This window comes from Pelodiscus sinensis, chromosome 13 (genome assembly GCF_049634645.1).
Source record: "Pelodiscus sinensis isolate JC-2024 chromosome 13, ASM4963464v1, whole genome shotgun sequence".
Classification (NCBI taxonomy): Eukaryota; Metazoa; Chordata; order Testudines; family Trionychidae; genus Pelodiscus; species Pelodiscus sinensis.
The window spans coordinates 35295281-35313709 of NC_134723.1; the positions used below are offsets into that span (position 1 = coordinate 35295281).

Genomic DNA, 18429 nt, shown 5'->3' on the forward strand with positions numbered 1-18429 from the left:
AAGGCTCTGAGACTTGCTGTCCCAAGAGGGTGAAGGGGTAGCAGTAGAGACAGATCCTACAACTCCACTGTATAGCCTTGACGCAATTATTACGTTTTCCTTATACTATGGGAATCGTGGAAGAACTGATCTTATGGTCATGTTTACATTGCTACTTGTAACTTTGCATGCACCTAAGTGATATGCTTTATGCTTCCCTACTCCCCTCTCTGAGGCAGTGTGGGCTAGTGGTCCAGGCACTGGAATGGCAATAGGAAGCCCTATTTCCAGCTCCATCACCCAGCCACTGCTGGGTTGTTGGGCAAGTCACTTCCTTGCTCGGTGCCTCAATTTTCCCCTCACTCTGTCTATTTACATTGTAAACTCTTCAGGGCACAGATTGTCTCTGACTTTAACTATGTCCAGCGCCTAGCACAACAAGATACTGATCTTGATTAGGGCTTCTAGACCCCACAGAAATAAACAATAATAATTCAAAGGTAAAACTTTCTTTTCAAAAATACGTTTGTCATCACAAAATGGCTCTAACATGGGGACTCCATTTAAATATAATTGGAACCACAAAAAAGGCAGTTAACCAGGATGATGCTGGACATTGTGGTTATTGCATAATTATGAAAAGCGAGATTCTGAAAACGTACAGGAAATTCTGTACATTGTGTACAGCAAAACTGAAAGGAGTTAAGATTTCATTAGGCAGATTCTCCTCTCTTATGCTGCTTGCAGCTGAAACATGCTGTGTGAAATCAGCCAAAGCTACATATAAACAAAGGAAAGGAACTGCTCCCTATGGTCATGTAGTTATTGCTGGCTTCCACACTGCTCCCCAGAATAGCTTCATCAAAAGCAAAATACACATCGGTCGCATATAAAGGTCTTCAGCCAAAAGTTTCTGTGCTTAGAAAGAGCTGGCCCCCACTTAAAATTGAAGGCAAATGCCAGGAAGGCAACACAACATGCTCATCCCTTTCCCAAGGCCATGGAAGCTACTCTGCTCACTCTCTGTGCTGTAGGGGCCATGCAGTTTCAGACAGGAGTGCTGGTTTGAGTGAGGAAGAGCTACCGAGCAAGGCATGCAAAGGAAGGGGCTGTCTCCTCCTAGCTCTCTTTCTGCCACTATTTTGGGTACGGCACTGAGCACGCTGACAGTGCTTAAAAAATAACTGCAGTTTCCAAGAGGTGTCGGGGGCCAGCTGCACGAGGCAGTAATTCAGTGAGCCACTGAAGATTTGCTTACCAGCCGACTTGATTTCTTTGACGTAGTTACTGGGGAACCAGCCTGTTTTTCCATTCAGTGTCCCTTCCCACCAGCCCCCTTCTTCAACTCTGGTGACATAAATAATATCGCCTTTGTTCACGGTGAGTTCGTCTTCATTGGTCTGCTTAAAATTGAACCTGGCCTTTACCACCAACTGATAGCTACCATTTTCGATCATCTCCTACAGAAACAAACATTGAAGAGCATTAGAAGCCAATTCAAGAGATAAGCAGGGTGATACTATGGTGTCATGAGCAGGGCTGATGAGAGACTTTTGCCAGGCCTTGGGGAGAGCCAGCTCTGGGCCCCTCACAAGGGGTGAAGCCTCAAGAGGAAAGGGGAAGGACAGGGCTACCCTCACCAGCCAGCCCTGGAGCACCACTGGGGCTGCAGGGGAAATGCCATGCAGGGCTCTGGCAGTGATTTAAGGGACCCAAGGCTCCAGCCCCTGCTGCAGTAGCAGCCGCTGGGAGCACTGGGCCTTTTTAAATCGCCAGGGCAGCTGTCCCTTTTAGGGTTGCCAGGTGTCCAGTATCGGCCTGGACGGTCCTATATTTGCGGCTTCTGTCCAATAAAAAAACCCTGAAAATACCGGACATGTTTTTCTTGGACGAAAGGCCACTGGGACATTATTCCCCTGCCACATCTGGTGGGGGCAGGAGAAGCAGGGGGATTTAAAGGCTCTTTTTTTTGCTCAACCAATTTTTTTCCCATCATGTTCGGTATTTTTTGTGAAACTATCTGGCAATCCTAGTCCTTTTGCCCACCCCATTCCCCATCAGCGGCCCTGGTCATAAGCCACTCTTTGCATTTTTATAACAGCAATAATATCATGCCCTTATATAATACTTTCCACCAAAGGATCTTACAAGCAGCAATTCACCTTCATAACAGTATGGCTGTGTCTACACTGGACCACTTATTCCGGAAAAGCAGCCGCTTTTCTGGAATAACTTGCCAGCTGTCTACACTGGCCGCTTGCTTTTCCGGAAAAGCAATGACGATCTACTGTAAAATTGTCAGTGTTTTTCCGGAAAAACTATGCTGCTCCCGTTCGGGCAAAAGTCCTTTTCCGGAAAAACTGTTCCGGAAAAGGGCCAGTGTAGACAGCACAGTAGTCTTTTCCGGATAAAAGCCCCGATCGCGAAAATGACGATCGGGGCTTTTTTCCGGAAAAGCGCGTATACATTGGCCACGGACGCTTTTTCGGAAAAAGTGCTTTTCCGGAAAAGCATCCTGCCAATGTAGACGTGCTTTTTCCGGAAATACTTATAACGGAAAACTGTTCCGTTTTAAGCATTTCCGGAAAAGGGTGCCAGTGTAGACGTAGCCTATGGGTATGTCTACATTGCATTCCTCTTCCAAGTGAGGAATGCAAATGCAGACACTCGAAATTGCAAATGAAGTGGGGATTTAAATATCCCATGCTTCATTTGCATAATTGCGTTATGGAGCTATTTTGAAATAGTGCTATTTCGAGAGAAAAACGGGGTTATTTTGAGATAAAACCCTTCCCTCCAAATAACCCTTACTCCTCATTTTCTGAGGAGAGGAATGAAGTGTAGACATACCGTATGAGAGGCAAGTAAGTATTGATTCCCAGGCCTCTGCTCTTGTCACTGAGGGTATGTCTAGACTACATGGCTCCGTCGACGGAGCCATGTAGATGAGTTTACTAGACATAGGAAAATGAAGCGTCAATTTAAATAATCGCCGCATCATTTACATCAAAATGGTCGCCACTCTGTGCCGATCAGTTGTTTGGCGGCACAGCGGGGCAGTCTGGACGCGCCGCGGTCGACAAGGAAAGGCTTTGTCGACCACTCTGGTATGCCTCATGAAATGAAGTTTACCAGAGCGGTTGAAAAAGGCTTCCCTTGTCAACTGTGATGCATCCAGACTGCCCCGCTGTGCCGCCAAACAGCTGATCGGTACAGCATGGCGGCCATTTTTATGTAAATGAAGCAGCGATTATTTAAATCGCCGCTTCATTTTCCTATGTCTAGTAAACTCATCTACATGGTTCCGTCGACGGAGCCATGTAGTCTAGACATACCCTAAATGTGCTCCCTCTCTCTATGAGAGATCAATGGGTGTAACCTCTATGTTTGCTCTTAGATTTTAAATCAAGAGTACCACAGGTTTCGACTGCCTCCTTAACACTCTTGAAGTCTGAGCTGCTGTTCTGTGTGAATTAGTCTGTGAGCTGCCGGCAGCCGAACTATGAAATGACAAACGTGAACATGGCCGTTCTGATGGCTGATCTGTTGAAGGAAAAACAAACTGATATGTTATCCATTGTTTTACAAAACTTTTTCTATTTCCTCACAATTAAAAGAACAAATACATGCACAGAACTATAAAGTCCCCAAACATGTAGGGGCTCAGAGCAGACAGCTGAATATTGCAATGCTTATTTTGATTACATATAATGGACCAATACCATTAACCATGTAAATAAATAGTTTAAAATGTGTCCCATTTTAGCATGATAAAAGAGCATGAAATGTCACCATCTAACCTCTGACAGAAAACTCCAGGAAGAGTAAATTCCTACAGACACTTAATGGAGATTCTTCCTCCATTCCAATAGACAGAGCTTGTGGTTTTAAAATTAAGTTCTTGGTCTCTATTCCAAACCTTACACAGTTCAAGCAGGTGGCTTAAGTATGTGGTTGGCACTTATGGCTATATTTAATGACCAATAACTTTACTTGTTTCTACTCTAGCCACTTAAAATATTTGTCAAGTGATGAAAACCTGTTAGTGACTACAGACCTGAGCTTCATTTGAACCAGCAGCAAAAGTACTAGAGATTGCTTATATCACTATAAATCACAGAAACTATACAGTTCCCTTGTATGCTATTGGAACAGAAAGTAAATGTTCACTTGTATGCTTCCAAGCAGAGAAATCGTGTTTCAAGAAATTATCACTCTCATTAATCCTCTGCTAGTGTGTCAAGTTTCCATTTTATTGGAAAAATAATGAAATCATGCGAGTTTCATATGCTGCCATTTGCCAATGAAGCAAAGGCAGCTATCATTTCAAGAAGCAGTAAAGTACAGACAATTTAAAGACTTGCTACAGATTCTCTTATTCTGTTTAAATCTAAGTGTGTTGCTTTATTGCAGTTGTGGAACATGAACTCCCAATACCAAGCACATTCAGGGAAGGTTGTTGCCAAGTGAAATTAGGAAATAAAGGGCCCAAGTCCTGTCCTGCAAGGCACTGGTTGCCCTTCACTCTCATTGTAATTGTGATTCCAAAAAGAACTTAAATTGAAGTTAAAGGAGCTCATTGTGTTGTAGGGTTGGGAGACGGATTATTACTCAGTCAGGCGCTCCGCATCCGAGGATTTTCTATAAAATAAAATCTTACTACACTTTCCAGACCTGATCCAGAATGACCACTGAGCAGAATTCAATGGCAATATTTAGTCCCTACTGTTGATAGGTAGGGAGAGTCATTTTGTTCTGTGTTGGTACAGCACCTGACACAATGGTGTGCTAGTTCATGACTGGGGCTCTGAGACACTACCACAAAGCAAATAATAAAATAAATAATACTGCTTGTGGCAATGGTTAGTGCAATAACTGATGGTCTGTGTTATCTGAGGCAATGTTCATGAATATTTCTACCATCCCTTGTTGACTGAATTCTTTCCCTCACTCCCATGTGCCTGATGCACACCAAGTGAAATCCACTTCTCGGCTCCTTGAATTGTGGTGTTGATCGCAATAACTGACAGGATGAAAAGCTGCTTTGCAGAGACAGAATGTTTTTCTCTGAAGTGTACTGAACATTTGATCAGATTTGTTTCAGCTGTTTTCAGTGTTCTGGGGGTGGGGCAAACTGGCAGGACTGGCATGTGGCCAATTTTAGATTTTTTCTTCATAATTTATTTTGAAAAGACAGAGTACATAAACCACAAGTCTCTATTCCCCAACCTCTCCAAGCCTTGAAAAACAGTATCAAAGAAATGACTTGGTTACTGTCGATTTTCAGGTTTTACCTCCTTACATTACTAGTTCTATACATATGTAAATATCTAAGGACACATGTAAGACTGACTGTTTGGCATGAAAACCTATCATTTATGTTGCATCAAACTGACATCCTACTTTACGCCTGCTCCCAAATGGAACGCTGCTGAGTGTACTCACCATATGTTGTCAAAATATGGTTAAACCAACTGAGGTTTCCACTCAGAGTCCTATGATACTATTTTAGGCATATCATCACAGCCTGAGAGATCATGTTTTCCCCTCAAATGAAAGCCTAACACTTGATATGCAATGCAGAGAGCTCATGCATTTACCTTTACACATTCTTATGGAAAATCAGAGCTACCTTGCATGGCTGCATCCAGGAAATCACCAAGCATGTGGGCTTCACAAATGCACCCTGGTCTGGCTGTTTAAACTCACTGAAGGCTAGCACAAAGTCCTTTAAGCAGGGAAGCATGTGGGCAGAGCAGCCACTAAGGGAACCTTCTGATACCCACAAGACAGCCAGGTAGCATTCAGACAAGCTTTCTTGCACTGTCCTATCAACATGACTCAGCCCCAAATTTGAGGGGCCCCATGTGAGGAGACATTTCATCCCAAGGGTCCACTAACAGGACATCTAGACTGCCCACGGCGTGAATTTGCATATCTTCTTCTGATCCCGTTTTCGGAAGAGTTTTTTCAAAAAAAAGTCTAGACGCAGTTCTTTCGGAAAACCCCCCCCAGTTTTCGAAAGAACCTTGTACACCTCATTTTTTAAGGAAAAAGGGGTGGTGTTTTTTTAGAAAGAACCGCATCTAGACTGCTTTTTTTTTTTCAAAAAATCTTTTCCGAAAACGGGATTGGAAGAAGGTATGCAAATTTATGCTCAATTTGCATATCTTCTTTCGAAAGCCGCGAACAGTCTAGACGTGTCCTAAGTCTTGCACCTGTCTGGTGAGAGGGTCTTCAGAACTAGACCAACCCACCAAATGGTTTGACATTTTAGAAATACGACATTTTACCACTTTTCTTCTCCTAAAGGTTTTCTTCCTCTGGGTGATTAATTATATCACAGGTATCAAGCTATGCTAACTTTTAACAAGAAAAGCACATGTTCAAACCAATGTTTAATCATTCAACTTCCTCTAATCCAGTTTCATTGGCCTCTTTGGCAAAGTAACAACAGTGATTATGATACAGCAGAGAAATGCTCCAACTTTTATAACAACTGTATGAACTAAGTCACCATGTTCGTGCAGGATCATGGGGTGACTAGCTTCTAAAGTGGATGAATTCAGATGTTTTGACACTGCAGCTACCTGAGCATGGAGTCGAAGAAAAAGTGAGACAGCTTACCCTCAGCAACCAGTGCTCATGAAATCAAAAGCACTAAAATTCACAAGACAAAATAGCTTTTCACTGTTATGCAGCCTAGTGCATTGAGGATAGTTGGTGTCCTTCTTCCCCCAGACTGCATTTCAAATTTCAGTAAAGAGTTTGTAACACATATAACATCCTTTGGACTGAAAGGTGCTATATCAGTATAAAACTATTCCTATTAGCATCTAAACACTACGGCTGTGTCTACACTGGCATGAATTTCCGGAAATGCTTAAAACGGAATAGTTTTCCATTATAAGTATTTCCAGAAAAAGAGCGTCTACACTGGCAGGCTGCTTTTCCGGAAAAGCCCTTTTTCCGGAAAAGCGTCTGTGGCCAATGTAGACGCACTTTTCTGGAAAAAAGCCCCGATCGTCATTTTCGCGATTGGGGCTTTTTTCCAGAAAAGACTACTGTGCTGTCTACACTGGCCCTTTTCTGGAACAGTTTTCCGGAAAAAGGACTTTTGCCCGAGCGAGAGCAGCATAGTTTTTCCGGAAAAGCAGCTGATTTCTTACAGTAGATCATCAGTGCTTTTCCGGAAATTCAAGGGGCCAGTGTAGACAGCTCGCAGCTTATTCCGGAAAAGTGGCTGATTTTCCGGAATAAGTGGCCCAGTGTAGACACAGCCTACAAGAATTGGTGCTCTGCCAATACATGAGACATATACATCACACAGAAAGAGATTATAATAATCTTGAACATTTCCCAAATGTTTTAGGCAAAAACCGTCTTTCCTAAAATATCTAATTTGCTGGCAATTAGTCCTCCTGTTATTTATACTTTCATAATAGTAAGAATAGTGAATGCAACAATCCGGAGTATAGCATATAGACAAGTAGTTCTATGATTATATCACTTGTTATGAAGTTTGCTGACACTACAGAACTTTTTCAATTACATTATGTTTGGTAACATTTCTTCTACCGTATCAGACTTTCTTCCCTTCCAATTCTGAGATATAGGACATATGCTGAGGCCATATGGGAACCATTTTGCTTGATGTATGTTGTGTACAAAGGCACTAAAGAATTAATGGATATATGATATGGTTTCAACAGGCTAAAAACAGGATCTTTGTTCCTTAAATATTTCTCTCTTCCTGCAGTTCATTCCTTAGCTGAAATAAATCTTCATTTATGATGTCATAAGAATTCCAAAAGCAAACAAGTCAGAATCAGAGAGGATTCTGAGTTCAGGTGGGGGAAAGCACCAGGGCAGATTACAACTAAAAACAAGAGATCTGTTTTCATGCAAATTTGCCTTGAATATGTTCCAAGTGATCTGTGTTTTATATGAGCATCCCATTGGTCCACACGGATCTTCTGAAATTGGGCCCATGAGGTCTTCTCACTTAATGGGCCCACTAAGGGCTTTTTAAGAGGATGCACTGAGGATGAATTGCTGTTCAGGGACTTCTCAGACAGCTGACTAACTAGCAGAAACAGTGAATCGGCTGGAGACCTGCAGGGAGGTGCTCTAAAAACTTGTATTTTCCTGTCTAAGAGAAGCAGTATTCCAGAAAGGAAAAGCTCTTTTAAAGAGATACTGTCTAGTAAACTCAGACCCAACATTTAGGTTTTATATACATGTGGTTTTATAAAATGTCAGCTCTGCAAAAATACTTCCATAGCATTTTAATTCCAATGAGATGGTTTCTTCCTGGAATGTCAACGTGCCCCTGCAGCCTTGCAGTAGCGCAAGAAGATGTGACAGCTTAGCTAACTAGGCAAGAGCCGGGAATATTGTCCCTTCTCACTCTGGGAGAAACGCAAGAAGTAAACAAAGGGCTTGCAGGGTAACAATTAAAGTGGATTTTAAAATGGTTTCTGCATGAATAATCTAGCTTGCAATTTGCAAGATAATAAGGCAGCATGAGAGGTTTAACTTACAGAATGGTCTGGGCCCAGATCCTGCCACTGGACACAGAGATCTGCCTGTGCAGATCCAGTTGCAGGAGTAGGGCCATAATTACCTTCCTGCCTCCAGCCTCTTTTCAGATCTGTGCAATGCAGTACCCTCTCCAAGCCCACTCATGATGGCATCCTACTCCTCTCTCCCCCTCACTCTCCAGAATTGTGCCCGGGATGTAATTCGTTCCTATGGTCAGTACTGGGCACAGGGAGTTCTTCCTAAGAAGATAAAGTAAGAAGACTGTTTCCACACTCTCAGCATTTAGCCATTTGCTTCTGAACCTACTCTCTTTAGACATGATTTGACAGAAAATCAGAATGCGGAAAATGTTAACGAACAGCTCAATACTGAGATTTGCTTTGCCTGAATGACCTGTTCCGGCACTGGCCAGCACAGATAGGCTGCCAGTGGTACCATACACATAGTTGGCATCTGATTCCTGATCAAGGACATACCCTTCCCAGACCTAAACAAGGGAAAGAAAAGATCACTGACATTGGACTGAGCATCTGGCAATTCTGACATTTGACAAATATCAAATATGGATGATCCTTTTCTTTTGTTAAAACTTTAAAATATACTATTTAAAATTCAATGTTTACCTTTTGGGGGACTAGCATCTAATTTATATTAGGGCCCATTTATGCTGACCACTTGAAGGTCCATTTATACAGCCAGATTCATGTAAAGGGCCATAGCATAAACAAAATTCTAACAAGATTCTAAATATCCAGAATGCATATCTCAAACAGCACATTTCAGTCCTAAATCACTGGAAATGCAAATGGTTAGTCCCACTATAGCACAACAAACACATGCTCCAGGCTGGCAGTCCTGTATGCAAAACCTCTGAAAATAATTAGAAATCAGGCATTACCAAAAACAGCAGGTCTTACCTCAAAGTAGTATTTTAAAAATAAATAAAAGTTTTCATACCTTCAGTAGCTTTGTTTACAGCTGCTAAGGTACTCAGTACCCTGGAGAAATTTTCTCCGGCATACAGATTGCGTGCATCAAAGAGCTGCAAAAGAGGAACTTTGTCAGTTTAACATGAAACTTGTAATCCCAGTGTTACTGTCCTACTTTGGTAAGCAATGACAATGATTATTAAACGGTCAAACAAACCCTAAGCACTTCTGTGACATTTCAAACATCGGAAACAGTTTTGGAGTTGATTTGTTCAGCTTCCTTTTAGCTTAGTGAGTCCCCGGAGTAAAACTGGCAACAGATGTTGAAAAAGGGTACATATGCCCTACCCATTCCGAGCAGGATGTACGGACATGGAAGAAATACTGTGGGTGCTGGTTGCAAACGAGGGTCAGATCTTGCTCCCCTTGAAATCAGTGCAAGTTTTGCTGCTTCCTTGTTGGGGAGGAGAGAGGGGGAGATGATTTCCTGCCATTTTAGTTATCTAAACGAATGGGCCTGTGAGTGTAAATTCTTGAGCAGCTAAGCAGCCAAACATAGAATACTTTACTTACAATATGGCATGTACTATACATTTATAAAAGCTTCAGAGGGGTAGCCGAGTTAGTCTGTAACAGTAAAAACTGAAAAAACAACAATAGACTAATAGCACCTTAATGATTAACAAAACTTTGACACCAGAGGTAAGCCGCAATTACCGACATACACTTTGTGAAGACCCTCAGGGCTGTAGCCAACCCAAAGGGAGGAACTGTAAACTGATCATGATTTCTACCAACTGTGAACTGTAGAAACCGTCTGTGCCCCTCGAAGATCGCAACATGGAAGTACACATCCTTGAGCATGAGGGCAGCATACCAATCACTCGGATCCAGGTTGGGGATGGTGGAGGTCACGGAGACCATGCAAAACTTGAACCTCACCAGTTGTGATTCAGTTCTCACAGGTTTAGGATGGGGCAAAGGCCCTCTTGGCCTTCAGGATTAAAAAATAACAGGAGTAAACTTCCTCTCCTGCTCCCACCCAGAGCAACTCCCCCACCTATTGCTTGAGAAGTTTCTCATGAAAGGGATCCTTGGAGAGGGCCGGGACTAGGTGGGATGAGTGTGGAGGAGATAGTGAGGGGGTAGAAGAGACCTTGAGGGTGTAACAGTGCTGTACCATGGCTAGAACCCAGCAGTTGGTAGTAGCAGCAGGCCAGGCTGGTAGGAAGTGAGGGTACGTCTACACTAGACCCCTAGTTCGAACTAGGGAGGCTAATGAGGGTGACCGAAATTGCTAATGAAGCATGGGATTTAAATATCCCACACTTGATTAGCATTCCCGGCTGGTTGCCAGTTTGGAAACTGACTAGACTGAAGTAACTGCCCACATCTACACGTGGCAGAGAAGCGTGATTCTGAGATAAACCCCTTAGTTCGAATTAACTGTTAAACCTCATTCCACGAGGAGTAACAGTTAATTCGAACTAAGGGGTTTATCTCGGAATTGCGCTCCCCTGCTGCGTGTAGTTACTTCTGGCTAGTCAGTTTCCAAAATGGCGACAGGACGGGAATATGCTAATCAAGTGCGCGATATTTAAATCCCGCATTTCATTAGCAATTTCGGTCGCCCTCATTAGCCTCCCTAGTTCGAACTAGGGGGCTAGTGTAGATGTACCCTGACGGAGGTGGGCAGAAAATAAAGGGGAAAGAGCCCTTCTTTGCAGAAGTATGTCGCCCTTGGGTGTCCCCTCAAAAGGGGCGCTTACTGGATGGCTTTGAGTGGCTTGAAGCTGACTGTGAGGGAGGCTGGGGCTGCCTGTTTGGCTTACTCTTGAATGGCTTAGACTTCTTTGGGACTGGGTCATGCTTTGGGGAGGGCCCTTTGGGCTGAAATGGAGGTGGTGTAAACTTCTTCCTCTCCGGCTCATGAGAGATCCTGGATGGAGTGCTGGGCCTCCAGTGATAGGCCTGCGAGGAGAAGCCACGCTGCCTGATACATGGACACTGCAGACGACATCAAGCAGGCTGTGGAGTCTGCTGCATCCCCCTGCAATGCTGCTCTGACTGCTGATGCCCCCTCACTGGCCAGAGCCCTAAACTCCTTCCTGGAGGACTTGGGTAGTGACAACCCGAACTTGGACATTGACTCCCACAAAAGTTGAAGTCATGTCTGGCGATGAGTCTCATGCGGGGGGAGGGAGATCAGTACCAAGAGGAGGGCACTCAGTGCTGTGATGACGACCGGGACCTAGAGGTCCAATGCTCATGTCCTGAGTAACGCGATGCCGGTGAGTATCGTTGGCGTATAAAATGGTACCGGGTCTTCGGGGATCAGTCCCTGGAGCATTGGCCCACATGTGCTGAGCGACTGGCTCTTTCACACCCTGGTTGCTGGGGGGACACATACCTCCAATGGTCTCCACCAACTTCTTCTATGCTGCACATGCTGGGCTGCAAGGTGTTCTCCTCTCCAACCTTGCAGGAGAGTAAGAGCATCAGGCATTAGGCAATTGGGAAGCCAATCGAGGCTTCCCCCTGTGGTGGGGCCGGACACCATCGGCGTTGGTGGCACTGGCATGGAGACAATGTCTTGGGCCATCTGGAACAACTCCAGTGTGGACAGCACCTGCATGTCCAGCGAAGGTGGCAGGGAGCGAGGAGAGCTAGCACGCTCTGCTTGCTGTGGTGCCTTGTCCTGTCCACATTCTCTGCCTGGGTCCCACATTTGTTTGTGCTTCTCCTTATAAGGTCCAGGGGACTCCTCCTTGCCCGTCTTCCTGGCACCCTTAGACAGAACCATGAAAGACTCCCAGTGCTGGCTAGACAATGGCGTGTCACACCAAAGCACTGGTGCATGGCACCAAGTTGGAGCCCTGGCCTTGTGGAGCCAAGACAGATTCTATTAGAAGTGCTTTAAGCGAATAAGCCTGTTTTTGATAGTCCTACGCCCCAATGATCTGCAGATCAGACACGCCTCACTGATGTGAGACTCTACAAGCACCCATAGGACACCCGGGGGAGGCGGGGAGGGCGCTAACTGGCATAAACCTGCTTCCGTTAGCACTTGATTTAAAGCTAGGGGAGCGGGGCATGCCCCATCCCCAGGCTAGGTCCCTAAAGGAGGTTACTTCTAAAACTAACAAAGAGAGGGAGAACAATTTACAATGAAAAGAGAACGATTAACACTTGAAAAGGCTACAGCTAGGCCAGAGCAAGCAAGTCCAAGCACCTTCAATGGCAGCAAGAAGGAACTTGGAGAGGGAAGTGCCGGGCAACGCCCCATATGTGGGCCACTCCAGGGGTCACTGGAGCTAGTCCCCAATGGGTACTGTTGAGGGACAGTTTTCCGGTGCCAGTGCATATGTTGAGCACACACCCCGACTTTGAATGGACATGAGCAAGCACTTGGAAGAAGATTTCTGCATCGTAAGTGGCGATCACTGTGACACAGCAATCCAGTATAACAGATGAGATGCTTTTGTGGTTTTCAGTGTACGAGCCACTGACTCACTCTTTGATATGGGAGAAAATCACCTTAGTCCAGAGGGTCTGTGCAAATCTTTCCAAGCCAGGGATTTGAGTGAGGCTGAGGCAGTCCAAGAAGCCTTGTGTGGGGACACCATCTGCTTATTCAGAGAGATACTTTGTGCTGGGATACAGCTATAATTCTACAAAGCCAATGAGCAGGGAAGGCCTTTACCACTGTCCACTGACAGATCCTCCCAGTGCACTAAAGAGGACTTAGAGAAAAACTAGCACAAGAGCATTCATTACCTTAAAGAACACACAGAACACACAGGGGTTACTCTTTGATGGTGCCCTACATATAGTTCCTCAGGTACTTTTACCAAATTCCTTAGAAAGCCTGAAATAATAAGTGCCTTTGTCCTCCCCTGACTCCTTGACTTCTATATTCTCTCTCCAGGCATACATGCCACACTTTGCCGAGCATCTGAGCAGTAAGCATTGAGCAGTCAGTACGGAAGATAAATAGCAAGCCGTTAAAAATCTATGTAACCACAGTCAGGCTTTCAAACCGCAGTCAGGCTTTCTAGGAGAAGGTTACCTGCAAGAAGAGGTATTAAAACCACCCTGATATTAAGATAGATAGCTACGGCATGAACTGTAATCCATGGAAGCCTCCCCATTTAGAGTTGTATGAAGGAGTGTGTGGAACTTACTAGCTCCCTTTTCAAATTACACTGTTCCAAACTACCCAGACTTATGCCTTTGATAGCTTCTGTAATACTGTAAGATTGAAGGAAGTTTCCACATACGCTAAGCAGCTCTTCGAATGCATTTGCTGAATCTGCTGTTGGTTTTGTTTCTGTAAGACTGCTGCAGGATGTCTGAAGCTGTTTTCCTGCCTTGCATGTGCAGTAGTTCTATTTGAGCAAGGGCTTCAGCTGTAAATTGCATCATTAGTGGAGGCTAAATGAGCCCATGAGTGCAGTGATCCCCCCCAGCAATGACTAATGGATGCTATGGCACATTAGCCCAGTTTCAGTCTGTGAAGCAGATTAAAGTAAACAATGGGATTGCAATGTTTGCTTATGTCTTCTCTGCTGTATCACTTTCTCGGTCATGTCCTTTCCCTTCCACTTCAGCAGTCATGGAAAACAAGCCCAGACTTGCAAGGGTGACATCAGTATATTTTATGAGGAGTGAATGAGGAAAATGCTACAAAAAACAGTCAACTTCCCAAGTCCAGAATGAATGTGGGTGATCATCTTCATTAGACTTTTACACCTCAAGTTTACTGGCACTCAATTAACTTGAGATACAAAAGCATAATGTAGACATAGTGTGTGCGCGCACGTGTGTGTGTGTGCGCATGCGTGCATGTGCAAAAGGGATAGTGATGGAAGGAAAGGAAACAACTTGTAGGATTTGTCTCCATGGGGGAAATTGACCGGAATAGCTCCCCACAATAACAGTGTCCACAAACTTCTCAGACACTTCGCCAAAGAATCAATGCACATAAAACAGACATTAGGCTTTCTCACAGAGAGAAAACTATTGCTTGCCATTTTAACCAGACTGACCATTCTCTCAATGACCTTAAAACATGCATATTGCTTCAAAGAGATTTTAACTCCAGACTTCAAAGAGAAGCCTCAGAACTGTCATTCATGCTTAAATTTGACACTTTGCGTACGGGTCTTAACAAAGATGCTAATTATCTCACCCATTGCAAAGATAGCTTCCCCAATGATCACCCCTAATGTCATTACCTCACAGACACTAACCTTCCCCCCTCACCCCTCCTCTGTTCTTAAACCTGGTTCGTCATTTTTATATGTGTTCACTTTTTTTTATTGTATCACTTTGGTATACAGGCAGTCCCCGGGTTATGTACAAGATAGGGACTGTAGATCCCGGAGGACGCGGGCGGCGGGACCACGGCGCATCTGGGCGTCCTGCAGCTCGCGTCCTCTGGGGCGAGAAAAGCCCCGTTTGTAACTGCGGATCCGACATAAGTCGGATCCGCGTAACTCGGGGACTGCCTGTATATGGTTGTGTCAATTTTCTTCCACATATTGATCTGAGGAAGTGGGTATGGCCCACGAAAGCTCATCACCTAATAAACAGGGCTCACCGAACCATGGCAAGCCTCACTAGCCAGCCGCGCTGTCCCGAACCTGGCTCTTCCGGGTTACAATCTACTCACCACGAGTGAGTAGATTGTATTATTTGTCGAGTCCTGCTAATAAACCATCTTGTTAGTCTTTAAAGTGTTGCATAGTCCTGTCTTTTGTTCCACACAGGAAGTTATTGCGGAATACCTACTGCACTTTGAATTCACTCCGTACCTTTTTTCCAAAATAACTTTCTGTGTAGGCAAGCCCTTACTTGTAAGCCATAAACGCTGCTCCTTCTGTTTTGTCTGTCTCTAATTTTGTTCTCTAAATTAATGAGCTACTAATCCAAAAGGCATTTCCACCACAACTTTATGATAGCAAAAGACAAGAGGCCAGCTCCTCAGCTGGTATAAATCAGTATAGTCCCAATGAAGACAATGGGGCCTTGGTATTTTTTCTATAGTATAAACAACAGTTCCTGGCTTCCGCACTAGTGACATCATATTAGGGTAAAATGAACTGCTGCTTTCCCAGTCCTTAACTGAATGGAGGAAAGAGGAAGTGGATAGAGGCAGGAGCTTGGAGGGAGGAGATCAGAAGGGCATTAATCTTTCCTGTGGGTCTACTAAGAATCTAGTGCTAACAGAGAAACAAGAAAGACAAGGCCATTTAAAAGAAGCTCAATGAATTCTTTGCATCATTCTTAACTGCAGAGGATGTGAGGGAGATTCATACATGAGCCATTCTTCTTAGCTGACAAATCTGAGGGACTGACTCAGATTGAGGTGTCAATAGAAGAGGTTTTGGAACAAACTGATAAATGAAACAGCAATAAATCACCAGGACCAGATAGTATTCACCCGTGAGTTCTAAAGGAACTCAACTATGAAACCTCAGAATTAACCGTGATATGTAATTTATCATTTAATCAGCCTCTAGATCAGGTGATTGGCAGAAAGCTAAAGAAATGCTGATTTAAAAAAAAAAGACTTCAAAGGCAATTTTGACAATTGCAGGCCGATAAGCCTAACTTCGGTACCAGGCAAACTGGTTGAAACTATAATAAAGAACAGAAATATCAGGCACAGAAGTGAAAATGGGTCAGCATAGTGTACTGGCACCAAAACCATCATCAGTACCGACCCATAGCAGGCCAGCGTTAAAGCACACTTCAACGTCACTGCCCCTTTCACTCCCCCATGTTGATGACCCTGTCAACAGGGCCGCTGATGGGGAGAGGGGAGCAAAAGGCCTGCCCCGGGGCACAGTGATTAAAAAAGGCCCTGAGCTCCCGGCCGCTGCAGCTGCAGCAGCAGTGACTGGAGCACCACCAGCACGAGGCCCAATCCCTTCATATTGCTGCCATATCCCTGGAGCTCTCAGCTACTGCTGCTACAGCCACAAGGTTCCTAGCCACTGTGACAGCAGTGGGACCAGACTACCCCATGCCCCACTCGTTCTGTCCATAGCCCCGCCCCTTCCACAGGGTAAGGATGCCCTCCCCCACCTGGCCCAGGACCCTGACCGCTCTAGGCTGCGTACCAGTATTAACTTTCACCACTGATCAGACATACAGATGAACCAAATATGTTGGGGAAAAGGGACACATTCCTTCCTAGTCTAATAGAATTATTTAAGGAGGTCAACAAATACGGACAAGGGTGATTCAGTTGATATAGCATACTTGAATTTTCAGAAAGCATCAACACAGGCTCTTAAGCAAAGTAGGCAGTCATGGGATAAGGTGGAAGGTCCTCTCATAGATCAGTAACTGGTAAACAACAGAAAAAAAGGTAGGAATAAGTGGTGTGACTGGCCCTTTAAAGGCAAACCCGAGCCCGGAGCAGGGGAGGCGAGGCAGGGCTAGGGGAGCTCTGGCCAAGCAAGCTGCCAGATTGCAGAGCTTGAAGCACGGCTCGCTGAAGAAACAACAACCCCCGGAAGGGGGGCTCAGAGACTGATGTGGGCATTGCTGGAGGGAAGAGGGGAGACCCCACCAGAAGGAAGGCACCTAGCCGGCCAGAAGGAGCTAATTCCCAGGACAGACGGCTGGTGGCACTGTGGCGGTGCGTGAGCCCCCTCACAGTGGTCAAATATCAAAATGGAGAGGAGTAAATAGAAGAGTCCCCAAAGGATATGCACCAGGACCAACGCAGTTCAACATATTCATAAATGATTTGGAAAAAGAGGCAAACAGGGAGGTGACAAAATTTGCCGGTGTTTCAAAATTACTCAAGAGAGCTCAATCCTAAGCAGTCTGCGAAGAGTTAGAAAGGGATCACGAAAACTAGGTGAGTAGGCAACAAATTGGCAGCTGAAATTCAGATGATAAATGCACAATAATGCACATTAGAAAACATAATTCCAACCATGCACTCAAAATGATGTGGTCTACATTAGCTGTTACCACTCAAAAAAGAGATCCTAGTGTCACTGTGGATAGTTCTCTGAAAACATCCACTCAATGTGAAGCAGCAGTCAATGTTAGGACCTACTAGAATGTTAGGACCCATTAGGAAACGGATAGGTAATATGACAGTAAATATCATAATGCCTCTATCTAAAACCATGATATGTCTACACCCTGAAGGCTATGTGACAGTCTGGTCACCCCACCTAAAAAGGATATTTTAGAATTGGGAAAGGGTACAGAAAAGGGCAACAAAAATAAGGGATGGAATAGCTTCCATATGAAAAGAGATTTAAAAGACTTTAGCACTCTTCAGCTTACAGGAGAGATGACTGAGGAGGGATATGATCACATCTATAAAACCATGAATGGTGTGGAGACACTGAATAAGGAAGTGTTATTTACCCCTTCACGTAACCCAAGAATGAGGATCACCCAATGGCATTAATAGGCAGCAGTTTTAAAACAAGCACAAGGAAGTACTTCTTCGTGCAACACACAGCCAACCTGTGAAACTTGTTACCAAAGGAGGCTGTGACCGGGTTCCAAACAGATTTAGATTTGTTCAGGGAGGATAGGCTCATGAATGCCAATTAAAGATGTTAATAGCCAGTTGGCTAACCCTTTAAAGTATAAGCGATTGCTCATTGGCTAACTGTCCTGGTTAACCGCAACACCTCCCTCCTCCATGTGCTCTGCATTTAAAACTTGGACCAGTCTGAGTTTTCAATGAAGAGCCCACAGGGGAGCCACTTGCTACCCCACACTGCTGCCTCTGATACAGAGGCAGCAGCATGCGGTGGCAGGCGGGAGCTGGTCTGAACGGAGAGAGGTTTTTTAAACTGGTACAAAGGCAGCAATGCAAGGTGGCAGGGGGCTCTACACAAGTGGAACCAGGGGTGCACTGGCAATTAGTCAAGATGGTCGTGCTCTAGCTGTCCCTAAACCTCTTACTGTTAGAACCTGGGACTGAACGACAGGA

General features: G+C 44.6%; 1 protein-coding gene across 9 annotated transcripts in view; it reads right to left on the minus strand.

The window, feature by feature from the left end:
- Positions 1–18429, minus strand: part of ARHGEF6 (Rac/Cdc42 guanine nucleotide exchange factor 6) — an 83117-nt gene that overhangs the window by 48384 nt on the left and 16304 nt on the right. For all 9 annotated transcript variants that reach the window (XM_025180889.2, XM_075941044.1, XM_014569727.3 and 6 more), the window contains 3 exons: positions 9481–9565; positions 3395–3522; positions 1238–1439 (listed from right to left, as the gene is read on the minus strand). In XM_025180889.2, the coding sequence (XP_025036674.2) occupies positions 1238–1439; positions 3395–3522; positions 9481–9565 (415 nt within the window). The remainder of the gene's footprint in view (positions 1–1237; positions 1440–3394; positions 3523–9480; positions 9566–18429) is intronic.